Here is a 25,571-nt window from a genome sequence, read left to right as displayed (position 1 = left end):
ACTTTAAGTTTATAAAAGTGTACTTCAAAGCTTGCATTAAGTGTATTTTATGCTAACTACAGAACTGTACTTGAAGTAGACTTAAAGCCACTTTGCTTTTCTAATTCTATGAGTTGTTGAATTTTCAAGCAGTTCATTTCCTTCTCTGAGGGGAAAGAGGTTATATCTCCAGGAGACTTTATGCTGGGGAAAACACTGTTGACGAATTTTTGAACACTGACTTACAGCACTACTGCTCAATATCGATGACTAAAGCGTAACAGACTCCAACGGGGTGTCTCAGACGTCAAATGATGCCTGTAGCACACTCAGAATGCGTCAAACAGACTGAAAAAGCAGTTAAGGTACATCAGCCAGCATTTGCCAATCAGGGTGGCGAATGTGGTAAAATTGCCGCTCTTTTGATGATTTGACATGCAGTGCTGGGAAATACAGTAGGATATGTGTGTGTGTGTGTATACGCTGCCGGTGTGTGTGGCCGTTCGAAATTTTTTATAGACAAAATTGGAAAAAGTGGGAAAAAAATGAATGATTGAGTTTCCTGATAAATCCTGAGCTGAAGTGGAGCCATCAGCTTATTTTCTGTTTGTCATGTTGTGTTGCTGCTTAAGATTCAGCGTGCCCTCGTAGTGAGACATGCTGCTCAAAAGATGCATATTCACTGACACTTCCTATCTGTCCACAGCTTCATGTATCATTGACAGAGTTTGCCTGAGGTGAAGGGACATGGTGGAATAGGAAGACGGAGGAGAGGAGAGACCACTTTCTCTAAATTCATAATGAATAAACTCTTTGACAATTCGAGAGAAAGAGTAAGACAGAGAGGGAATGAGAGGGTCCTTGTCATACTGCGCCACTGCTTCCTCAAACATAAATGCTGTATTATAACCACATCAGCAGCTAAAACAGATTCTCATAAATGTGAAATGAGACAGCCAGAGAGAGAGAACAGAACAAGCTGCATCCAAACCTCAACAGACACACTTTGTTCATTAGCAGCAGCCATATTTTCATCACTGTTCATGTGGGCCTATGCTCTCATTTATGCAACTTTTACTGCGGATAGTTTGCTTTTCTCTTCTGACTCAGAGAAAGACTGCCAGCATTGCTCATCAAATGCTAACTGTGTGTGATGAAGTGTGGCTGTCATTTTCAAAATGGCCAGTCCTGCTTTAACTCCCATTTGAGGGCGCGTGCGTATGTGAGTGTGCAGCTGAACAAATTTATTTTCCAGCAGCTTAGTGGCTAATGCTGCCCAGACAAGAATGTACCGGAAGCTTTCCAAGGGAAGAGCTCACTGGCTTATAATGGCTTTGGGGTACCAGACCACAAGGGATGTCTCTGTACATGAATACGGAAATGATTGAAACAGTTTTATATACTATATACTCAGCATGTTGGAGCACTTCACCAGAAGAACATTCTCTATGTTTCCGTCTTTAACTTTGAAAGCCAAAAGCACTAACGGTTCAGTCACATTAGTGTCGCGTCATACCTGTAAGTGATGTCAAGTGAACATGATCATAAATTATAAATAGTGTACAAGAACAAGAATGCTGTTTGGCTGGTAATGTAATATTTTACAAAACTATAATTGCCAACACGCAGTTGTATGTCTCCGTCAACCAGGCATTGCAGTTTGCTTCCATGTCTGTCCAGGCTCATATGTAGCTATGACAGAAGACAATGATTCAAATATGGATGTTGCTGCAAAGAAGCTACAAATCCTAAAACATGGATCTTCAACCCGACAGCACAGATGATCTACACAATCAAGGTGGACACCCAAGTTTAGCAATTCAAATGTCTCCCCTTCTGTTCCGCATTTCTGACGTTGAATAGTGGCCTGGAAAAGCATTTTGTAGATCATTATGATGTCTCAGTGAAGTTGACCTTTTGACCTTCTGGATATAAAATGCCATCACTTCATAATTTTATCCTATTAGTGACATCTGTGTGAAATTTTGTCATAACTAGCTTTTAAACTCTTGACCAAAAACATGTTTTGAGACATCACTTCGTCACTTTGACCATAATCTAATGAGGTTGTCCAAGTGGACATTTGTGCCAAAATTTAAGGAAATTCCCTGGAGATGTTCCTGAGATATTGCATTGATGAGAATGGCACAGACGGACGAAAAACCCTAAAACATAATGCTTCCAGACACGTCTGTCCCTGATGTAAGGGCACAACAAGTGGAGTCACAAACAGACTTGCCAATTCACTGAGAGGTTTGACAAGGCTTTTTTCAGACTTAATTATTTTATTGGCACATGTTGGCATATTCTTCCAGCCCGACAGCTACCTCAGGATCTGTGTGGGGGTCTCTGTCCAGGAACGCTGTGTGTCATGACACCTGACATCACCAACTGTCCAAATGACTATCTCATCCCCTTGATTGCCTCCCATCTAAGTCATGTCATCAAACATTTTGTGGCATTTATACTTGGAACACTTCATGTCAGACTGTTCCAGGCGTTGACTGGCCATCGGGAAGTTCAGGGATTTTCTTGGTGGGCTGTTCCTAAAAGGGCCAAACAGAGTTCGCCTTTATACAACAGCATTAGCCTACAGTATATTGGCCCAAAATATTCAATCTTAGCTGCAGTGACACAGCTGGTACAATCTGTAATAGCAGCTAGCAGCCACTTGCATCACAACTTAAACTTAAAGTATCTAGTATCTACTCGGTCTGCAGCAGTTAGTACTCATTAACATGGATAGAAAAAGAAAACCAGCATGCAGAGAGGGTGCTGAAAAGGCTGCGCTGGCTGATGCTGACAAATGAGTTATTTAAGCTGTCTGCAGCAGCAGCAGGTGATGATGATGACTGTGGCGTGAAGCCTGAGGCAGAAACATTAGAGAGACGTGAGCAGTTGTCAGCAGGTGTTGTGTCATGCTTACATGCTAGCTACATAAGCTAACTAAAGAAACCTTGAAGTTTAATGCAAGTCCCAAAGCCAGGCTGACTATTTCCAAGGTTTAGTAGCCAGACTCAGCACACAAACATTGACAGAAGTTTACTCTAAATTTCTCTTAAGTATTTTCAAAAACGGTCCTTAACTTCAACTCTAAATGGATAAAACAAACATGTACATTTGCTAATTTTCTCCTAAACCAGTTATCAATTCCGTTTTGCATTATAGCCTATAAGCATAATATGTGATGGCCAGCTTAGCAATAAAAATTATTAATTAAATACTTACTCTACAGGTGAATGTGGCCCTGAACAAAAAAGGGGAAGGATGGAAGAGGAGGGAGCAGGAACCAGCACAGATCCAATTTCAGGTGCACTATTGAGTGTGATATTGTGTGACTGTGAAGTAAATTAGAGATTAGAGAAACTAAGGAGGCAGGTGTCAACAAGACATCCTAAAGCAAGGGTGCGTACAAGCTTTTTTGAAGGGGGGCAGATTTGGGGGCCGGCTGCTTCTATAATTAAATTTAAAAAATCACAAACAAACAGGACAAACACAACTGTTTCATCTTTCAGTGAAAATGTATTCAACTTTCCGGCGCTCCTAAAAGCGGAAGTCCTCACTGTTGACCTTACGCTTCTTTGCTGTGACCATGTCTTCTACCAAGCAGGAAATGTTTGCTGTTCGTTAACCATTCCTTCTGCTTGTTTACCGTCTGATCATAAAAACACACTAGTTCCGCCTGTGTAGTTCCTACCTGATGTATGTCTACCAACTGTATGATAGTCCTGCCATTGTGAGGTGATGGGAAAAAATGCAAAGTGATCTTGCCTAATAAAGTGATATTGTGCCACATATAGTATATTTTTAAAGTGAAGCCAAGGGCCATTTAAAACTGGTCTGTGGGCCACGATTGGCCCCAGAGACATGCCTAGACATGCCCGTCCCAAAGTGTCCTGAAGGCCCTCAGCATCATCAGATTCAACTTAAACCACAAAAACTCTATTAGTGGTAAAATTACTGCTAAAAATGGCTTCTCCATCTAAAACTTCCAGGCTGAATTTCAGTCCCAGTCCGCCCCTGGACTATTCAGTCTTTATTTCTGTCACGATGTGGCACTGAAAAAGTGAAACAGCCGGAGAATAAAAAGAGGCATCAGTTATTCAAGTTGACTTTAGTCATCATAAACATTCGCCCCAAATCCTCTGTTTAACATCTGCTGACTTTAAATGAAGCTCTACACAAAATAGAAACTGGCAAGCTCCCATCATGCCCCACTCACAGAGGGACTGGAGGATTAGAAGATTCTCCAAGTGAAAAGGGCTCATATCCAAATTTTTCCAAAGGGAAGCATTCAAAGCATTCGGGGACTGGGGGAACTGGGGCAGCTGCTGACAACAACACTGTGACGGAGTAACCCCATTTGTTGGAAAAACATGAATGAACAAAGGAGCACAAGTAGGTAGAATGGGTGCAATGTCTACAGTGTGTGTGCTTTCCATCTGGAGAGAATTCTGCTCTCTCTGCACACTTGAACATAACTCCTGAGTAAAGTGCATGCTTCAGCTAAGTTTGGATTTACTCGGCTTTGTGCGTGAGAGGACAAACGCGGTTTCTGACACAAGGGAAATGTGTGATTCAAAGAGTAATTTTCTAAAGCTCCTTTGCTGCAATTCTCACTCACTGGCAGGGATACACACACTGTGTATCAAAGATACTCTCTATTCAGTAAGTTCTAGTGTTGACTCAGCAGTAACAATGGGGCAGGAATCAAGTCATCTAAGCGCTACCAAAGGAATATTCCTCTATGTCTAAATACTGGAACACTCTCTGAAATGTTTTGAACTCTTTTAAAATTCTAAAAGCTAATGACTGTGGATAGAGCTTGAATCAAGGTACATGTGTTCATCATTATATATATCAAAAGGACACTGCAGCAGATTTTTAATCATAGTTAGTGTGATTCAAATGTTAACGTGATTCAAATGTTAACGTTCTTTTTTATGTGTCAATCTAATGCAGTGGTCGTCTGTGGAAGGACGTGACCCACATGTGTCCACTCATGTCTATCTATAGGAATGTGTCCTCATTTCTTTAGCCTGTATGACAATACCCATTGGATATTTTCCCAGTAGAATACACAGGACACTTCCATTTGAAAGGTTAACGTGCATCAGAAAGGATACTACAAAGGCATTCTCCTCGTATCTACTGTACTTGACAACGCTGATTTGCATTTAATTAAACACATTTGGAGTTGACTGAATACAAACTATTTGCCTCTAAGGTACTCTGGAGAAATGCAATCAAAAGTGAACTAATTTGTCTAGATGTAAAATGTTATGATTAAGCATGTATTCCCCTGCCTTCAGGACACCGTTTAGATTTCCATTTAATAAGAGATTACAGTAAAAGGTTCTAATAACTGCACACAGAAGGTATACAGGAATAACTCCACGGGGCAGGACATGCCACTTGTGTGTATAATTTTACAGAGACCGTACCGTCAGCTTTTATAGGAGTTGTGATTAATTTCTCTTTGTATAAGAATATGTGTGATTGCACATGTGTCTGAAACCATGTCCACCCTCAGCTGGCCAAAACCTGAAAACACTGTTTATATATGAAAATGATATGTGTCCACATAAGAATTTTAAGGGTGTTCTTGTAAAGGTGTCTGTCCACAATTAAACGCATGAACAATAGGAAACAGGAATACAGTAAAATCTGATGCTAAATTTGTCATTTTTTCTGTTCTGTAAAATGTTTAAATATATGACAGTATGTGAATATGTTTGATGTTTGATCTTGAAATCGGGTGTGTTACATAAATATGTAAATTAAATGAAGCTCAGCGTAAATTCAATCAGGAAGACTTTCTTTATGCTGTATCCACTCACTATTCTCTGTCTATCCCACTCCCACCGTTTCCACCAATCAGCTAACTATGGGTGTTCCCTCTCCTAGTTAGCAAGTCAAACTTTGCCCCAATCTCCTTCAGCCATTCATGTTACTGCTGCCAAACGTTGAATCCATTCTCCTCTCCGCTCCTGTCAGCTGTCAAAGGTGTAATCGTCCACCCCATTCACCTCCAGTCACCTTATCCAGAGCCCAGGACAAGCTCATCAAAAGCCCACTCCTCTTCACATCCAGATCCTCAGCTCCCTCTTCATCTCATCTTATCACCACCATCACCACCACCAGCGTCTAGACTCCATAGAGGGGATCCCTAATCTACTACATCTTTACCACCCCCCTGGAATAGATGACACCAAGATGGGTTCTAATCACCAAAGGTTTTTCACATTTCTCATACTTATGTGCACATTTAAATAAATAGTCTCTCCTGATTGAAAAGTGTTTGGGGGCATGATATAAAACTGCACTTGACCATTAGCTTGTGGGTTATAGTAGCTAGATAAATGATATCCTTGTGTGTTCAGATTTCATTAGGCAAAACCTTTACAATTTAATAATAGCATGGAGGAAAGCAGGCAGGCAGGTACCTCCTTCTATTGCCCTCACTTAAAGGTTCATTTTGCTTTCTTATGAAAGAAGATAACTGAAGTTTTAAAGGAATACTTTAGCCCCCAAATAACCATTTGTTAAGAAAACACAGTTTCTTCTTCCAGTGAATAAAGAATACAAAAATTTAGAAAATTCTTGATAAATTGAAGTCGTAGGGGTCTGTGTTTAGAAAGTAAAACCTAGGGTTCATCTCAATATCCCTTCTTGACTCCTCTATCCTCTATCCTCCATCACTTGACCCAGAAATCGATTCACACCGGTCATCTTGAAGGACGTCTCAATTCGTTAAATGCGCTTAGAGGAGTTGAGGAGAGAGGAGACTGTCAGAGGAGAAGGAAGCGAGGATACACAACTGCAGCTGTTGCGGAAGTCTTTTACCAACCGACACACCACCCTGATTGAATATCAGTTTTTGATTGGACAGTGCAGCGCTGCAGCTGATCAGACTGATCTGATATATCCCAACATGACTGGAGTTTCATACCAGAATGAGGACAGATATGAGAATAAACTGTGTATCACTCCCAAGTTTTATACTTCATTTGTGTACTGATTTTCCATCATGTAGATAAAAATCTGAACAAGAAAAGGAGCACAAACTATTTTCTTCTTTTGTTAGAAAGATGTTTCTCTTCACAATTTGTTACTTTCATCATCAACTTTTATTATGGATACAATCAAAGTCTGTCTGTCAGCAAGAAACACTTCTTACATCACTGATCATCATTTCCATTCAGTCACATGCAAGGCTGATCATTCCTGAGCATCTGGTTGATGAGTTACAGAATTTCAATTTTCCTTGAAACAATTGGCCTAATAAATTATTTCCAGTGTTCGGAAGACATCATAATTATATTCTGGGTTATTAAATAATTAATTAACAATCACAATATCTATAAATATAGATGCAAATAATGAATAAAAAATATAAAGGCTTTCCGTGACTCTGAACAGGAAACAGTAAGATACAGAACGCAGGTTGTTCTTCATGTGCAAGTGTTTAACAGAGACAAAACACTGCTGCTCTGCTATTGATGACGGTATCTTTATCATATATATATATACACATTATGTGTGTGCAGACACAAAGTCCATTAAAAGTTTCTATTGCTGTTAATGAAGCCTGTAATGTCTAGTAAAGCCTAGTGATAGCTAATCCATCGGTGTCTGATTTCTTTAAAGGCATATGTCCTTGTTTCTTCTCTCCCCGCATCTCATCCTCGCATCTCTCCCCTGTGTCTCACGAGGGCGGAGCTAAGACGCAAGGTTGAGACGCAAGCGAGGGGAAACATGGATGCGAGGTCAGGTATTGGGATGAACCCCTAACCTATGCTCCCTTCAAAGCAAGTTTCTATTGACAAAAACAGTAACTTTACCTTGCTGGGCAAAAAAGTTGTCTTCATAACTTCAACGTAACAAGGTGTGAGTAACTGATATCCATATGGTCATTTAGGTGGTGAGGTATTCAGCTGTTAAGCATAATGATTAACCTGCTACAAAAAGCTCATGCAATTTAGGAAAATATCCTACAAGGATAATTATACGACTTAAACACTAATGAAAATTGGAAAAAGAAATCAATGAAGGCAGTTTCTTTGTGTCTGTAATGATCAATACACTAGTTTGATCAATACAGTTTGGGTAAATGACATTGACTTAACGTGACTTAGCATGCTTACTAGCCTGTTTTTGCTATTGAATGCACTGAACACTGCAGTGTGTGTAAATGTTTTCATTCATTCAGCTGGGTGCACCTAATTGACACTGGTCATGGGAGGAAAGGGACACGCACAATGCCCATTGTGTTGCTACGAAAAACTACACTATGAGGCACACATTCCTGCAGGAAAACACTGTAGCGGCTGAATGTTGTTTGGAAGCTCAGGTATCTTATCACTGAAACAGTTTCAATGTTTAAATCTGTTGGATTCCTGCAAAGTTCATAAAGTTCACTGTAAAGTGGGTGAAATATTGGAGAATATTCAAATACTGCCTAGTTCTGAGGTCATTTACACATCTGGGCAATCAGGGCTCATCGTGACTCTTTTCAGAGGTACCATATGTTCAAAAATACACACACGTATACATGGAAACACATGAATGCACACACATGCAGAGAGAGAAAAGGATGAAACACTGTCGGCCTGCTCCTCTCCCTTTCTCTCTTTCATGTGTTGATGAAATGAACCCGTAATGTACAACAGGTGTGACATCTATACACAGGGCTATTTATCCCTTTTAATCACCTTTTCAGATAAACTCAATGAACTGGGTGGGATCGCTTTTGAAACTGATGACGTGAACAGACTGTCTGTGCTGTTCATCAAAAATGAAAGAAGTAAGGAAATTAGGAAAAAAAAAAAAGCTTAAATCTGTACAACGAAATGCAGATTGAAGACAACTCTACACTACGCCTTTAGACCTCTGAATACTGTGCCACATGAATGTATCTATTTGGTCCAAGGTTTTGAGTATATTTTTCTAAGTCACACTTGAAATGACCATGTTGGGCCACAGTAATCCACCTTCTGAATGTGAGGGCATTCGAGTGAGCCCAGTAAGCATTCAAAGATCAGTTACAATGCATGCTTAACAGCACCCTGTGGCACCATTGTGTTATACAGGTAGGGGTAACGACTTAATCCAACAGTGGTATCTGGATTAGATTTTTTTCAGGGAAGATTGATAAATCTTTACATTCTGCAAATGAAAGGTTTCAATTAAACTCACTTTGATTTGTTTAATTTCAATGCTTCCAAAACAGGTCTATAAACAGGTCTACAATTGTGAAAAGTCAGAAGTACTTTTGTGTAATGTGAAAGGGGTTGCTCGTAGTGATGAAAAAACAGCAACAAAGAATTATCACCCTCATTTGTACGCAAACCTCAGCATTTATCACTATCGATGTGAGCAAAGGCTACGACTCCTGCATGCAAGTTTGAGTCAGCCTGGACTTGTGGTGCAGCATAGTAAATCTGGCTGTTGGAGAATTTTTATCGGACCATATTCTGACTGGCATCAACGTATTTGCAGCCACATACTAATCACTTAAAAATGAAGAGTCTAATATAAAAATAGATTTTGTAAAGGCCTGCCAAACACAACCCATGCTCTGGCACGCCACTGTGTGCTTATATGATTTAACATTAAAACGTGACTAAAAAATAAACCCTGCAACAGTGTAATTATTTACATACTGTGGTAGCTTAGACGGCTTGAATGCAGGTGGTGTGTCTGTGTTGCCTTCGCCACCTGTTATGCCTGAAATCGGTCAATAATAAACTTTCAGACTGCATCAATAATAAGCTTTTATATGGATTTTACAAAAATATCAATATTATATACTGAATATATAGGCTCACATTATTAATATATGTAGGCTATAGGTTGGTACATATCATGAAAGTAAAAATGTAATTTTCCAACCTCAGCTGGAGTACGATTTTTCACCACAACGCTGGTAACCGCAGCAGTGTTTTCTTTCCATACTGTGTTATCCCGACTTCCTCTAATGCCACTTCTCAGGCTGCCAAATAGAACCGATTAGTTAAATTGGACTTGGGACGTCAGTGTTTCCATTTCTAGCTCAGAGAAGTTTCTCTTCCTGGCCATTTTATGCCTCTCCATGTCCTAAACTCTAGGAGGCAAGGCCTCTAAACTGAGAATATATTCGGGCAGGATATTTACATGACGGTTGTTTCCAGCAGCCACATTTATCAAGACCCAATCAGTCCTACGCCGTGATTGGCAAGGTAAGAACATTTCATAAATTACACACGAACCCTACTGTTTGATGATTTCTGTGCTCGAAACTGAACCCGTTCATATGTTAGATTAGTAAATGAGGGCAACTGTGTTAGTTTCCAAAAAAAAATAAAAAATCTCCAAAGGATCTGGACAGCAGTTAGCTAGAGAAAGTTAGTTAAAAATGGATATTTCACTCAGGAGATGGTGTAAACCAAAGACAGAGCTACAAGGAGAGTGAATATTGGGTTTACATTTATCAGCTGAACAGAAACATGACTTCATTTCATATCTGCTGGGTATGTAAATAAGCTAGTATTTGCTAACATGTTAGCACATTTATTTTCAAGGAAAACTGCAGCCACAGCTAACAACTACTCAGTAACTTCTACTGCAAAATGGATGCTAAACACAAATATGTCAGAGAAAAGACAAAACAGAGCAGCTGGCTTTACAAATACAAATCACACTGAATATTTTTTTTCTTAATATGTAGTTTTCATATATCACTCCTGTCGCAGGTCAACCGGCACACTGAGACAACACTCGGTAGTCACAGTGCTCAGGATGCAGTCAAGTCTACTGTGGTTAGCATTTCAAATGATCACAACAAATATGATTCTCAAGGCAAAGTTCAGTTGATAAATATGAAGTGCAGTAACAGAAACCTGCTTTACCAAATAATTCTTTTGGCATAACTCAACACAGCTGAGCAGGGCTTAAATTGCCCAGAGTTAACACTCCACTAAAGCGGTGTAACTCTTCAAATCCAGCCAGATAAAAGGCAGCTTTATACTTGCCCAAAGAAATGCAAGAGCTAAGTGGAAAATCATAATGATGGGAATGTGAGCTGCAGGAAAGCATTGCATGCAACTGACTGAGAGTCTGCTTGGAAGTGTGTGGTGTTCACGAGGTATCTGTGATGGGGGCATGCACAAATATATGCATTCCCATGTGTTCATGTGTTTCCTGATTCATCTCTGGCCTCAAATGAAATTGTAAACGCTCCTAGTATGTGCGCATCCTTGTGGCCTACCTGTTCAAAATGCGGAAAGGAAGGTTCCCTCCTGTGAAGCTGGAGCTGCTTGTCAATGTTGTCCTTCAGGCACTGACACACGCGGCGCTTCTGGTCTGCTGAATAGGCTTCCAGGCTGAGCAGGCAGTCACACTTCTAGAGACACCGAGAGGGAGAGGGAGAGAGGGAGAGGGAGAGAAGCAAGAGGGGTGGAGGAAAAGACAGCAGGCAATTAGGCATCTACTTTCAGAGGAGCAAAGAAGAAGAAGTGTCTCCTGATCCGTGGATGATGAAAGGATTCAAGATGGGGACAGCACGAGAGAGCAAATGAGAGAATTGCACTAGAAAGTATGAATTTAAAAGAATGAATGAGAACCTCTTTAACCTTAAAATTTGAGCTAGCTGCGTGTGTGTGAGAGATGATGAGAGAGCAGCGAGTGCTTTAAAAAAGGACAGTGACTAACAAAAGAGCTTATTCCATCAGAAGTACAGTATCAGAGGTGTTGTACTACTGTGTGTATGGACCAGCATGTTCTTGTTTTCTTTTCGCACTGTCAGTCGTCATCTGAACTTTGTTTTCATGACACCACAGACTGCAAAGTGGCACAGCCCTCTGGGTGGCAAAAACGCTAGCATTAGTGAAATTAGATAATGGCTAGCATCCACTTCAGGCAGAATTTGATATGCTGACAAATTGAGTACGTGACCAATGGCACTCCTAAATGGGTACAAATCAATACGCTCCTGCTGGGAAATACATGAGAATAAATATTTAACAAGCAGTGGTTAAAGTTAGAGTTGGCAGAAAATGGTCAAATAGCTTTTCACTCTGAAAGGACGTAAATATCCCTCGGCTAATGCCTCAGGACATCCAGAATCTGTGTTTGATCTCACGGATGTCCAGATTAAATCTGTAATAGTTTAATGGCCCCATTTGTTTTTTGGTCATGATCCCAGCAATGCACTTTTGACAAAAGACAGATCTCATGGATTTTTAATAAAAATACATGAAACTCATTTATGTTGATTTTTGCTCCAAATCCAAATATGGCTTCTGAGAAGACCTCTTAAGACGTTTAGGGAGGAGACATAATGGGAGTGTAATGTCTAGCAGATGAAGATATTGTGCCAGTTAGTGTCTGGAGCTGTGTCTGGGCTGCAACTTGAAAAAGTTCCTCTCCTGGCATTGATTAAAGCCCTAAAAACACATCCCTATTCAACAGAATGAAATATTTGGAAATTTTTACACCAAGAAAAATCCCTTCATGCCTTAAAATGGCTTAAATGTAACTCCACGCCTTTGCCTCAATTTGGTATGCACAGATATATGAATATGCAAATGAGCCCCAACCTCTATCTCCACCAGCCGCTCGCCTGCAGCTCAAGTGTGCCTGCTCACCTTCGACTCTACTCGTCCCTCTCTAGGTTAGAAACGTTACAGTGATAGATAACATGAGCCTTTGGGCTTGACTACATTATCAAGTTGATAATGTGTTGCTCATGTTAGATAAATCGTGTTCTCAACTGCCAGCTCTGACTTGTTGAAGTCAAAGTAAAACTTCACTTGCAAAATACCGATCAGAGGCACGTCTGGCCTCACGCTGCAAGTTGATAGGATTGGTTTCTATTGGACATATGAAACCCTGGCTGTGTGAATGTGCTTTTGAGACTGTCACTGTGCAGTGCAGTTTCAAGGCAGAAATACTCAGCCATGGTGTTGACTTTCTTATTCTGCTTATGTCATTGAAGCTTTCCAAAAAACACCATAAACACCTTAACAAGGTTAAAAATTGCACTTTCATTGGAGGGGAACTTTAAGAATAAACAATTTCTAATTAAGTTCCATAGACTTCTCCATAACCTCACATACTTTTTACAACAGCAACAAGCAGCAAGATGTTAGACTTCCATGGAAATAATGACAGGTGAATTCACCACAACTGGATTGTGGTCAATGATAGGACCATGAACTGGGCATCACTTGGTGCCATCTATCAACTGCTATTTGCCCTGTTTCAAGGTCCAATTCACAAAAGATACTGCGCTAACGATACTGCAGCGCAAACATGCAAATAAAGTTATGCAGCTGAGTGTAATCTTCCCTGTTTTGCATCTGATTGCAAACTATAAATGCTGCCTTTGCAGCAGGAACACAGTGGGCAGAACAATGGCTCAGAGAAAAAGAAAATTAAAATTTTCAGACCACAAGCTACAGGTCCTGACTGATGAGATGCAGAGGCATGCCTCAAAACTTCCGGCAAGGAATTTAAACGTGACAGAAAGAAACTTCATTCGTGTCAGTGCTGGCTGTGACACCCTTTATAAATGTGCTTCAGTTGCTACCAACTTTCTAACACACTGACAATTTTACTGAAACTGCATGTGGCTGTTAGCGCTGATGTTTTTGGACAGCCTTTGCGAGGGGCCAATTTTGCGTCAACTGTAAGCATATTGATTAATTTGAATATATGCAAATAGCACATGAGCACTGAGACAGTATTTGCTTGGCAGTGTAGTGTAGGGCAGGTTTACTGGTGGCAAAAGCCACACAATTCTTTTGTGAATTTGCGTATAAATGTAGAACACGCCTCCTCATGGAAACCCCCTTAGACATATAGACTCATGTAATTCAGTGCACACTTACACAGCTCTTTTCTGATACTACAGTTCATGGCTATGGACCAAATTATGGGATCACCTTATTGCATTATCTACTGAAGCACAAAATACAGGATATGGCTCTCAGGGTACCAACCACCGAATCACTGCTCAGTTATCTGTGCACTAAAACACTCTCATCCACCGTTGCTGGTGTATCTTTTTATTAATACTCACTTTTCTGATTTAAGTATGAAATGAAAAGAACCTTTTGTGCTCAAGTACATGTTTTTCTGTTCCCCCTCTTTCCAATTTGATCATTTCCATCTACCTCGGCTGCTCTGCTTCCGGCGTATCAGGGAAAAACATTTGTATCCTGACATTTTTGGGCACGAGTCAGGCTATAAATAGGATTTTTTCCATTTTGTTCAAGTCTTCAGAGATTGACTGGAGTCCTCAGGGCTTTTCTTGACGCTCACTGCCCTGGTCAGTGGTGAATCATGATGCTAGTTTATTTGCCTGTTTCCTGGCTGCATGGGCTATTGCATGCCATGCTGTGTTGCTAGCCCTTGGACTATCTGTCTCTTTCAATGTCACTCAACATCCTGTTGAAAATGGGGATGCTGCTGTTGTAGGGTCTTGTGTCTGTGTGAGTGTTTGGTGGTTAAACCTTGTCAGTGTTAGTGATGCTAATGCAGGGTAAAAAGGCATTTAAAGCCTGCATTAATGGTAGCAACGTCAAGACGGGTTTGCCTTGATGCAGTAGAAAATGTAATGTGTACAAGGTGCAGATGTGTGTGAATGGAGCAGAATATGCGTACCCAGGAAAAAAAAAATAAAACAAAAGAGTTACGGTGGGAGATAAAGAGATAAAAATGAAGACAAGTTTTCAAGAAATAAATAGACAAAAACAAGATAGAGAAGCAAAGGCCTTTATGAAACTGAGCCAGACTGTTTTCAATGCACCACAAGATGATGAAATAGGGTCTTTTTCAGAGCGGAAAGAAATCAATGTTGATGTTCTTTGATATCCATCATTTAGACTGGATCTGAGTCTATAAGGGTGAGGCAGAGGCCATAATACTTGGAACGCATGCACACACACGCACACACCATCTTCAATGTAAACAACTAGCCCCCAGGATAACCCTTGTGACATTGCTGTCTGTAAAAATCTATCTATCTATCTAAGGTTATTTTTCTATGGGTCATGGAGGTCAGAAAAAACTCTTCAAACCCAAGTGGGTAAAGTGGAGAGTGCACAGTTATCAAGCTTGCAAGAATCCTGTATCACTTTGTTCCTGAAAAGGTTACACTTGAGGACAGACTACTGGTTTCTTGAAAGTTAAGGCTGTTATCACAAATGATGTGTGGCAATGTTGGTCGTCCCACCACTTTGCTCCAAAAAAAGAAATATCTCAAAAACTACTGGATGGATCACCATTGCACAAACATTAATGGTCCCTTGAGGATGAATCGTTATGAATGTTACGAATCTGTTACTTTTCCTCTAGCATCAGCAGCAGGACAGAGTTTCAATTATTCAGTGAAACATCTCAAAATCGATGGTTTACAAATTCCCACATAACTGATACGTGATGCACTATTGTCTGATTAAGATAAGATTTCACACGTTCTTGGTCTTCTGTCCAGAAAACATTGCCTCATATGGACAGGTTTTTCCAGGCAACTCCCCACTGCCCCACATTAGAGAAAACACATCTGCGATGGAGCAGTTTAAGGTCCCAGAGGCCTGCATGCACCTGCATCCACACACATTCACAGACCCAGCTTTAAAGTACCAGTTGAACTCTTACAACACGGTCTTACTGTAGCTTCTGCAACAAAAAATGATTAAAAACCAAAAACAAAAAGGTAACCAACTGGGGCTCTGTGAGTCATAGTAAAGCACAGGTCTCAGAGCTTCATGAGGGCTTACATCCTAATCTGTCAAAGAGAGGAAGTGTGTATGTTTACACAGTCTCGTTGTGTAGATATAAGGCATGCATACTATATTATAAACCACTTACTGACATCATTCGCATTTTGTCTTGGGTAAAGAGAAAAGATGGGGAAATAACTACGGATGATGACAGATGCAGAAGAGCATAGAGGTCACTCTTATTATGAGTAATACAGCATTCACAGAAGTGCATTTCCTTTTGCATCATATCTTCAAAATGAATTATGCTCTGCTAGGAGACTACTAATGATAATGTATTTGTCTCTAGCTATCAATTCCAGCAATCAATTTCCTTCTCTCTCGCTATTGCTGTTTACTTTTATGACACATTTTTGTGCTGTGCTGCCTGTCTGTGCATTATTGCATCTATCTGAGATAGTTTTCCTGACAGTGACTTACACATCATTGAATTACATCAGTTAAAATAATCGGTCATGCAGGCAAATGAGTAAACTGTTGACAGCTGGTCACGGACCACATGTTTTAGGCAGCAATCGTCTGGAGCCAGCTGGAGCTTTCTATAATGTTGGTGCTGCAAGAACAGCTGTCTTTTAGTTTGAGCCAGATTGAGGAGCTACTTCACTTTTGCACTGCATTCAGAATGTTTGTTTTTCTTCTGGGATTAAAACAAAAACACCAGTAACTGAAATAATCAAAATGAATCTGAATAAAATGACATTATATTCATGTTTGGACAAAATCGCCTTCAATATTCGGACTGTTTTGAGTTTGAAATGAATTCACTCCGACCTCCCGGACTCTGTGGAAGCAGATCTTGGAAGATTTTCCTGTAAAGGTCACATTGTTGCTTAGCATTAAACAGCATCCGCTCAGTGACCTAGGCTGCAGCCCTAGAAACAATAAGTTACCCTACAAGACAAAATGTAATTTGTCAGTCTCGGCAGCAGAGTCAGGTCATAAATGAAGCCCTTATTTTAGAAATAACAGAGTGACTATTTATATTATTCATAAAATGAATAAAAGGTATGTTTACACAAAGAACCCTACATTAGCTAAAATTCTGTAGCTAATGGTTCCCTTATTCTGTCTCCTACTCTAGTTCACCCCTGTTTATAAATCCACCCACCCAAGAGATAAACATGAGAGCTAATGAAACAAAATTCAATGAATGGCCACTGGCCTGCCATGGAGTGGCTAAAAATACAGACAGCATTTCCCCTTAATCAGATTGATTAAAGTGCGCCCTGGTTGAAGCCCTCCCCCTGAGCCATCTGGCACATGAGTTTTCAGTGTATCATTGGACTGCTGTCAACACAGCTCACCTAAGCTGCCTCAGCACAGGTTAGCATGGCTATAGTGACAGCTGAAGTATGTAATATGAATGGGCACACTTTAAGGTTTCGTTTTACTATACCGCCTGGAAATAATGACCCAGTTCTAATGTGTTTCTCTCATGTGGAAAAGATGCCATCTATAGGGTCATGCTTTAGAAAACACACTTATTGTTTTCATGCCAAGGGTTAGATGAGAGGACAGTCTCATATCTGTATGCTAACTAAGAAGCAGCCATTCTGGACAGGTCGCTAGACTATCACAGGGCTAACACATACAGTAGAGACCATTCATGCTCACATTTACACCTACGGGCAATTTCCCTAACCCTAACCTGCATGCCTTTGGGAGGAAGCTGGGGTACCCGGAGAAAACCCACAGGGAGAACATGCAAACCCACCACCGGGGTTTGAACCCCCCCCCCCACCCTGGGTTCGAACCAGGAGTCCAGGCGACAATGCTAACCACTGCACCAACATGCCACCCTGTAGATTATCCTAATTTAGCACAAATACTTGAAGCAGTTATGTGCTAAAATATTTCTTGGTTGGGAGCGGGGACTTCCTAAGGTCTCCTCATCAGTTCAAGGCTCCGAGGCAACAACTCTAGGAAGTCACTGCTCCTGCCCGAAATATTCCAGCACAGAATCCCCCTTGACAACACAACTTTTAAATTTGTTTTTTTTATTACAAACATAATGCAACATACTAATAAACAAGCTTCAGAGGTGCTGGTAGGGGGATTTTTTTTTTTTACCAGAGAGTAGTTCAGGGGTGGCGTTTTTTGTAGGCCAACACAGAAGTTAACATCGCCCTAGTTATGGATTATTACACAAAATAAGTACTTACATAGATTGATTAGGTTCATTTTGTCTTCCTTTTAGAATTGTTCAATATTTTCTTATCTTCAGACAAAAAAGTGTACCAGATGTTTCTTTTACCTGCTTGACAGTTTCGACTGTGACTCCAGTCTTCCTCAGAAGTGTCATCTGACGAGTTGCTGACGGCCAGCTGATAAATGACACGTCAGCAAAACATCTCTTACACTTTTTTGTCTGAAGATAAGAAAATATTGAACAATAAGTACTTACATGTTTTGTTCAGCAAGATTATCTTCACAAATGAACAGCACGTTTTTGATGTTTGAAGCGTAAATGCAATCACCAGAAGTAAAAGCTAATGTTACGTAAACGAACTACACCGTGGTCGCATGACTTCAATGTCCCCATTGCAACGAGTCTGTAAAGGTGGTCAGCATGATGTTGTTCTGTAGGCTCATTTAGCCACTTGTTAGCAACCACCTTTTTTAAGACATGTTGACCTTTGCAAATGACAATTTACTAGGGGGTATTTACTGACATATTTTATGTTAAATCAATCGTCAATCAACATTAATTTCTATAGCCCTTTACAAAACCCAAAGGTACCCAAAGTGCTTAACAACAGTGTCAAATAACAATGAAAGTACATGAAGTACCAAAAAAAATGTTATGAAACAAAACCTGAAAGTCTCTTAAGCTTGTGTTAACTGCAGACCTCATTTCAGGCATCTACCCAAAAGCCCATTAAAAAACTCATTGACTTCACAACCTGGGAGCTGGGAGTGCAAAAATGCTAACTCATCTCCAGGTTTAAGGACTCATTATTCCCGCAGCATTCTATTACACACCCAAGCTAGTTGTTTCCCCTTTCCTCTAGTCCTTATGCTAAGCTAAGATAATTGTCTGCTGTCTGTAGCTTCATATTTAGTGTACAGATATGAGAGTATACTTAGTCTTCTTATCTAACTTTTGGCAAAAAAAAAAAACCCTGACCTGACAGGAATTACATCACTGTACATGACAATGTAAACTGATTTTTTTTTTAGGTAAACATAATTTGCTTAGAGGGCCTGCACTTCTTGCTCTCAATGGTTGCACAACTATTACAGATGAAGACATGAGCTAGTAGAGCATTGCCATGGGCAACAAACCCCTCCCAGCTGACCCTCCAGGCACATATCTTCCAAGCCCTAATCACAACTCCAACTCAGTCCCAGCTTCAATTATCTCGGTCTTGTTTGCACTCATAACAGATTTAAAATTAGTCCTGCTCTTGGGATGGACTCCTGTCTGTGGTTTATTCGGCTACATGTGAGTGTTTTGACTGTACACATTGGAGGCAGATAGGGCTTACTTTTAAAAGTCAATTGGAAACAAACAGTTAAAAAGTCCAACACAAGAGAGAGAAGCAATGAGAAACACACAGGAGGAAGTCTAATGTGCACACCACTGAAGATGAGTGCACTAGAATGAGTACAAATATCCTCAATGTGGCAATGTTAATCTCTATAAGGCATTAAAACAGGTCAAAATGGAGACATAATGCTGTTGACCGCACTTGCTATTACAGGGTTATGATAATGACAGTGCGGATACTGTAGAGTATATTTTGTTTTTGTGATATTATAAATCTCTATAATGGCTACCCAGATACTTTCCAGAGAATAAAAAACACAGTTGAAGGAATGGTGAAGTATAATAAAATGTGAAGTGCCGGTTATATCAAGTGTTATCATGTCCAGCCATCCTCCTCAGAGATGAAAAGGGTTTTTTCCACAGCAAGTCCCTATACACCGTCACACTGAACAGCGTCATACCCTATTAGTCAGAGCTTATACACCGGTGCTGAAGATGGTATTGTGACTGGAAATCTCATCACAATTAATTGGTTACAGATAAAACAACCAGCATGTCATCGTCCTATTATTTCAGCCCTACTTGATCAGCACACCAGTATAGCCATTATTCTTAAGCCTAAAACCTTTAGAGAAAACCTTCATCTTCTCTTCCATGTCTCTTCAGTGGGCTATAGAGTTTGGCCTCTAAGTGTTGAGGCTTTGTAACAGCAGCATTTAATGGATTTATGGCTTCCAATTAGGTGACATGTACAAAAAAGCTAATGATGCTTAAGTAGCAAGCTGACTTGTGGTACAGTACTGGATGGGGAGACCACTCACGTTCTGTTCTCCTGGAGGTTACACTTTATCAGTCCCTAAGGGAAATTCAATTCTGTCACTCCATTGTCATACACACACAGGCACAAACAGGACCAATACATGCATTAAGTGCAGCTTGGGGGTTTGATGCCTTGCTCAAGGGCTGCTAGGCAGTGCCCAGGAAAGCAAGCTGGCACCTCTGCAGCTACCTGTCCACACTCCATATTTGGTCCGGACAAGAACTTGAACCAGCAACCCCCCAACCCAACTGGGACTGAGCTACTGCTGAATCTTACATCATCTTCTCATTTTTCAGCATCGGTCTTTTTCAATTTCCTACCCACTTCGTAGCCACACTATACACAGAGGTATAGCTCTGAGGATGATTGATCCACCATTGTTAGTACAGACTAAAGTATCTCAACAGCTATTGGATGGATTACTATGAAATTTAGTGTACAAATCGGTGATCCCCAGAGAACGACGCCAACTGATTTTGGTGATCCTCAGACTTTTTCTCTAGCACCACCATGCAACCCAATCCCCCCCAAAATTGGTCAGTATTATACGTTTCTTCATACCATATTTATGTCTCATTTGTACATTATTATGTAGTAGATATGTTGAAACTTGATATTTTGCTTAGGAAAGGATCATGTTTTGGCCTAAAATACCCAGTTTTGGTGCCTCAATCCCCACCAGAAAAGCAGCAATGTCTCAGTAAAAAACAACAGCTTTTCATGGCACTATCCCAGGTGGGAAAATAGCGTTAGGTCACTTGAAAGGCTGCTGTAAACATAGCGATGACTCACCCAAAAAACACAAGTTTTGGTGTTTGTTGGTCTCTAACAGTGGTCTGCAGCTTGGCAGGCATGTCACCTAGGCAGTACAGCATCTACAATCCCCTATATTTCCCAAATAAAGTCAGCTAATATACTATGTCACTTTAGAAACTTTGATATAGTAAATACGAAACGTAAAAATGTAATGTATTAGTGGTTTGCAGAAATGTACAAACACCAACAATTTCTTACTGCAAATGAGCTGAGCCATGAGGTTAACATTTTTGGTTTTTAGTGAAACATCCTGACAACTATTCACTTTTTGCCATGAAATTTGGTAAAGATATCCATGGTGCCCATACGTACCGATATGAATATGGTGATCCCCTCATGCAGTGATATATAGCAATATCTACTACATGGATTGGGCAGTTTTGTACAGACATGGTTCCCAGTCATACATCTGACAACATCAGGAGGTTTGGTAAGGTCAGGGAAATGGAGGTCAAGTCTGGTTCATGCATGACTGTCTTATGACTGCACTGAGGGATGGCTGAAAAATTAATTCCTAAACTTGTGAGTCTACATAATCAAAAGCCAGTGGAGGTGGACACAATGAACAATATAGTTCAATCTAATACAAAAGATGTTAGAAACTTGGTTCAGGTTGGCGCTGACCTCCAGTCCCTGTAATGCTAGGGTACAGGTTCTGGCTTCAGGCTCAATATCATATGTGGCTTCTCAAAGGTAACCCTCAATGGAGCAACTAACTGTCAATAAATTGCACCACACACAAACAAATGCATGTTTCATAATCCACCAAAAAGAAAGCATGGAATGTAATTTCCTCTCAACTCAGTGGCTTTCCCACACTCTTTCATCTATTTCTAGTTTGTTTCTCTGGTTTCCAGCTAAGAGCTCTTCTGTGGTTTGCCCAGACAAAGCAGCCGTGAAGAGAGCATGCAAACTGGAGTCCTTGGCCTGATGCCTTTGCGATAGCTACCGGGGGAGGATGATAAGCACATGACAGAGCCTCGAGGAGGTTTTCTGAAGTCATGTACTGTTTCTGAAAAGTTTTTTCCAGTTCGTTTTTTTTTAGCAACATTAGTTGTGCGTGTTTTCTTTCGTCATAAGCATTACCCGGTGATTTCATCCATCATTTCGCCTCTTCACATGATTGTATCAATTGTGCTTTTATTGCATAAGCATGAATGTACTATCTTGAGCCTTAGATAAGATTAGCATTTAGGTCAGTGCACATAGCTTTTTTTTTTTTACACTCAATCTGTGATTTCGACATTTGGCTGGGATACGTACATCACTAACTCTCATGTGGATTTAATGGCTGTGCATTTGATAGTTGTTGTGAAAACATTGTATTGTTAAATACTGTTAGTACGTACATACCTACGAAAATGATATATCAATTATTCATTTAGAAATTACTTCTGCACACTTTCCCATAAAGGTCAGTGAATAATTCAGATGCTGGTAACCATTAACGCTGCACCTGATGGAATAGGGAGGTAAACCACAGTTTAGTACAGCTTAGGAGAACACTTTCATCACCAAAACCAATACTGCTGGGTGAGTTGTTGGTGTCGTAGATCTCAATGCAATCACATTGCTATGATGGAGGTCTTTAAGTGATCATATTTAGATGTATAGTCACTGCAGTCCTGCCAATCTCTGCTGGCGTATTAAATCAGACAAAAGCAAAGAACAATTTATGTTGTGGGCCAACTGTAATGAAAGTACATCTCGGTCCAATCAGACCCCCGAGAGACTGTTCCTGCCCCGGCCATGTTATTAATGGCGACCATAAAGTGAGTATTTTGCTGACAAAACCCTCTGGGTGCGTATCATTCACACCCAACCTTCAGAGTGCAAGTGACAGCCTGTATGTCATGCAGTCAATGATGTGCCTGAAAGCACAGAGAAACTGCATACACTGTTCCCTATGTGCGCACACAAACAGGTATAATAAACAAACTTATAAATGTACATCATTGTAGACATTTTTAAGATCTCGTCCTAGTCCTGGAATAAGCATCAACAGTGAGTCTTCACTCAAAGTAATAAATTCAAAACTGCAGCATAATTTCCTACGGACACCGCATGAACGTCAGCCTAGGCAACCAAGAACACTGTGACCTTTTCTTGCACAGACCTCTTGCAAAAGAAAGAGACTATTTGTATGCACAACATTGTGCTATGTTAGCCTAATCACAGAGCTCCCTTGCTGTTACACAGCCTACACGCAAGCCATCACACTGTGATTTCACCTAGTTTGGCGGCATTGCTCTGTATTTGCTGCCTCCTATCTCATCTCTTCTCAATCACCACATTCTCCATGCTGTTTCAAGTGCACAAAAGACAATTCATGTTTTGAAATCAATAACTGCAAACGCCATATGAAATGATTTGCATGCATGGGTCGGGAGTGAAATCGTCTGTTACAACTGAACAATGAAGCAGCACAAATCTGATAGATGTCAGCAATGTACGCAGGCTACATTAAGATGAGGTAAGTAGTTTTAGTCATTGTTACTGCTGTGCTTTGGTGGGTGGAGATTATTCAAGGTTTTATGATCATTACTGACAACTGCACTGCGCCTAATGGTTTCAGCGGCAACTTAGGGGAAATAGTGGTGAATGAGTGACCATGCACTTAATGGAATTCGCAGCTTTTAGAGAAACTTCATACATATCAGCAGCCATTATCAGAGCCACATTTATACGGCACAGGTTGATTCAGTGTAACACCAGGAACAGCAGCAACAGATATAATATTAATGTGAAAAATCAGCACCACAAAGCCCACTGAAAAATTACACTGTGGTCAGATACATTATGTCTGACATATAATAAGCCAACTGTATGAAAATGATTTTAGATATAACTCAGTTGAGACTATGAAAAAGTCACTTTAAGGTCAGACAAAGTAGCATTCACCATGAAGTCATCTTTTCTTGATAACGTATTTCCCATGCTTGTAAAGTGGTACTATGATTTCTTCCTGTTTCATGCAGTTGAGCTACGCTGTGAGAATAACACAAATCTCCATCTCTAAACCCGTGAGTGCACCCTGAGCCAAACCATCAATCAGTCGGACTTACATCTCCAGAATCAGACAGCAGGTGCTTCTGAAGAGAGCTCGCCTCCCTAACGAACCGTTTCTTAGGCCCGACCCGGTCCGCCAAGTTGCCCATAACGACTCTGTGATGAACCGATGCACTCCGCTACTCAATAATCTCATATACTCTCTTCGTTCTCTGTGTTTTTCGTTTACCTACACAACGCTTTTTTGCTTCCTCTCCTCCTGCGTCACTGACACACTTACACACACACACACACTTGACTTTCCAGAGACACAATTGCACCCCCCCAAACACACACGCACACACACTCCTCACACGTGTAAATCTGGGTTAGATCAGTTCCGTTTTGAGCAAGTGCTAAAATAGGATGACCTCCAGTGATGGAGAAGGGCAGGAGTAGACAAAAGGAGGGGAGCGGACTGTGACAGTGTCGGAGATGGAGCGCTTAAGAGAAGGAGACTGACTTTTGCATGATGAGGAGCCATCTGGGAAAAGCTGTATGTGGTGATATGTAGGAGTCACATATGTTGCTGTGAATCAGTGCAAAGTTCCAATCTTGGTCCACATGGATTTCTGTTAGTGCCTGCATCTGTGCATGTGTTAATGCATTGTACAGATATGTGTGTGTGAATGGAAGTGTGGGATATTTTTTTTAATGTAGCAATCCAGCACAAGTTATTTATAGAGGTATAAATATATTATTAATGCAATGTATTTCCAGCCCAGTCGCTAGAATAGAGGGATGGCATTGTATGTTTCTGCAAACCACAGATACCTTACATTTGTACGAATCATATCAATGTTCCAAAAGTGATGTAGTTCTGATTACATGTGTCATCTAGAGGTGGAGGGGATGGTGAAAGGTGTGACACCCCGCAAGATGGCTGCCAAGCTGCAGACCACTGTTTGAGACCAACAAACAACAAAACAAGTTGTGTTTTGCAAGACATTGTCAGCATTTCCAACACTGACTGTGCCACCAAAAGTGGGTATTTTGAGCCATAACACGACCTTTTCCTAACCATAACCATGTTGTTTCTTTGCCCTAAACATAACCACACATTAACCATGGTGTTACTAAAATGTAAAATTTCAACATATCAGCTTTATAATTACATACAAATGTTGGTAACACTTTACTTGAAGGTATCTACATAAGAGTGACATGACACTGTCATAACTATGACATGACACGGTCATGAACCTTTCATGAACATTATGTCATAAATATGTATGACTGCTGTCATTAAGTGTCATTTGTTTTTTGTAATGACAAGTTGACATTGTTTGGGTTGTCTTGATTATGACAACTTGACATTAATCAAAGTGACATTACCAGAAGTTGTCTTTGTCATGACAAGCTGACATGAAATTTGTTCGGGATGTCCTTATTATGACAACTTGACATTAACCAGGATGACATTACCACAAGATGTCTTTGTCATAACAACTTGACACTAACCAGGATGACATTACCAGATGTCTTTGTCATAACAACTTGACATTAACAAGAAATGCACCTCTTTTTGTGTTTATGACAAGTTGACATAATGATTATTATTGTTATGACAAAGACATCTTGTGGTAATGTCATCCTGGTTAATTTCAAGTTGTCATAATAAGGACATCCCAAACAAATTTAATGTCAAGTT

At 40.4% G+C, this 25,571-nt stretch overlaps 1 protein-coding gene across 2 annotated transcripts in view; it reads right to left on the bottom strand.

Moving 5' to 3' along the window:
* Nucleotides 1-25,571, bottom strand: part of rgs3a (regulator of G protein signaling 3a) — a 194,311-nt gene that overhangs the window by 72,841 nt on the left and 95,899 nt on the right. For both annotated transcript variants that reach the window (XM_050052490.1, XM_050052491.1), the window contains one exon: nt 11,228-11,362. In XM_050052490.1, coding sequence (XP_049908447.1) covers nt 11,228-11,362 — 135 coding nt within the window. The remainder of the gene's footprint in view (nt 1-11,227; nt 11,363-25,571) is intronic.

This window comes from Epinephelus moara, chromosome 9 (genome assembly GCF_006386435.1).
Source record: "Epinephelus moara isolate mb chromosome 9, YSFRI_EMoa_1.0, whole genome shotgun sequence".
Classification (NCBI taxonomy): Eukaryota; Metazoa; Chordata; class Actinopteri; order Perciformes; family Serranidae; genus Epinephelus; species Epinephelus moara.
Note: the sequence above shows the minus strand (reverse complement) of the source record. Positions and strands in the feature narration are given on the sequence as shown.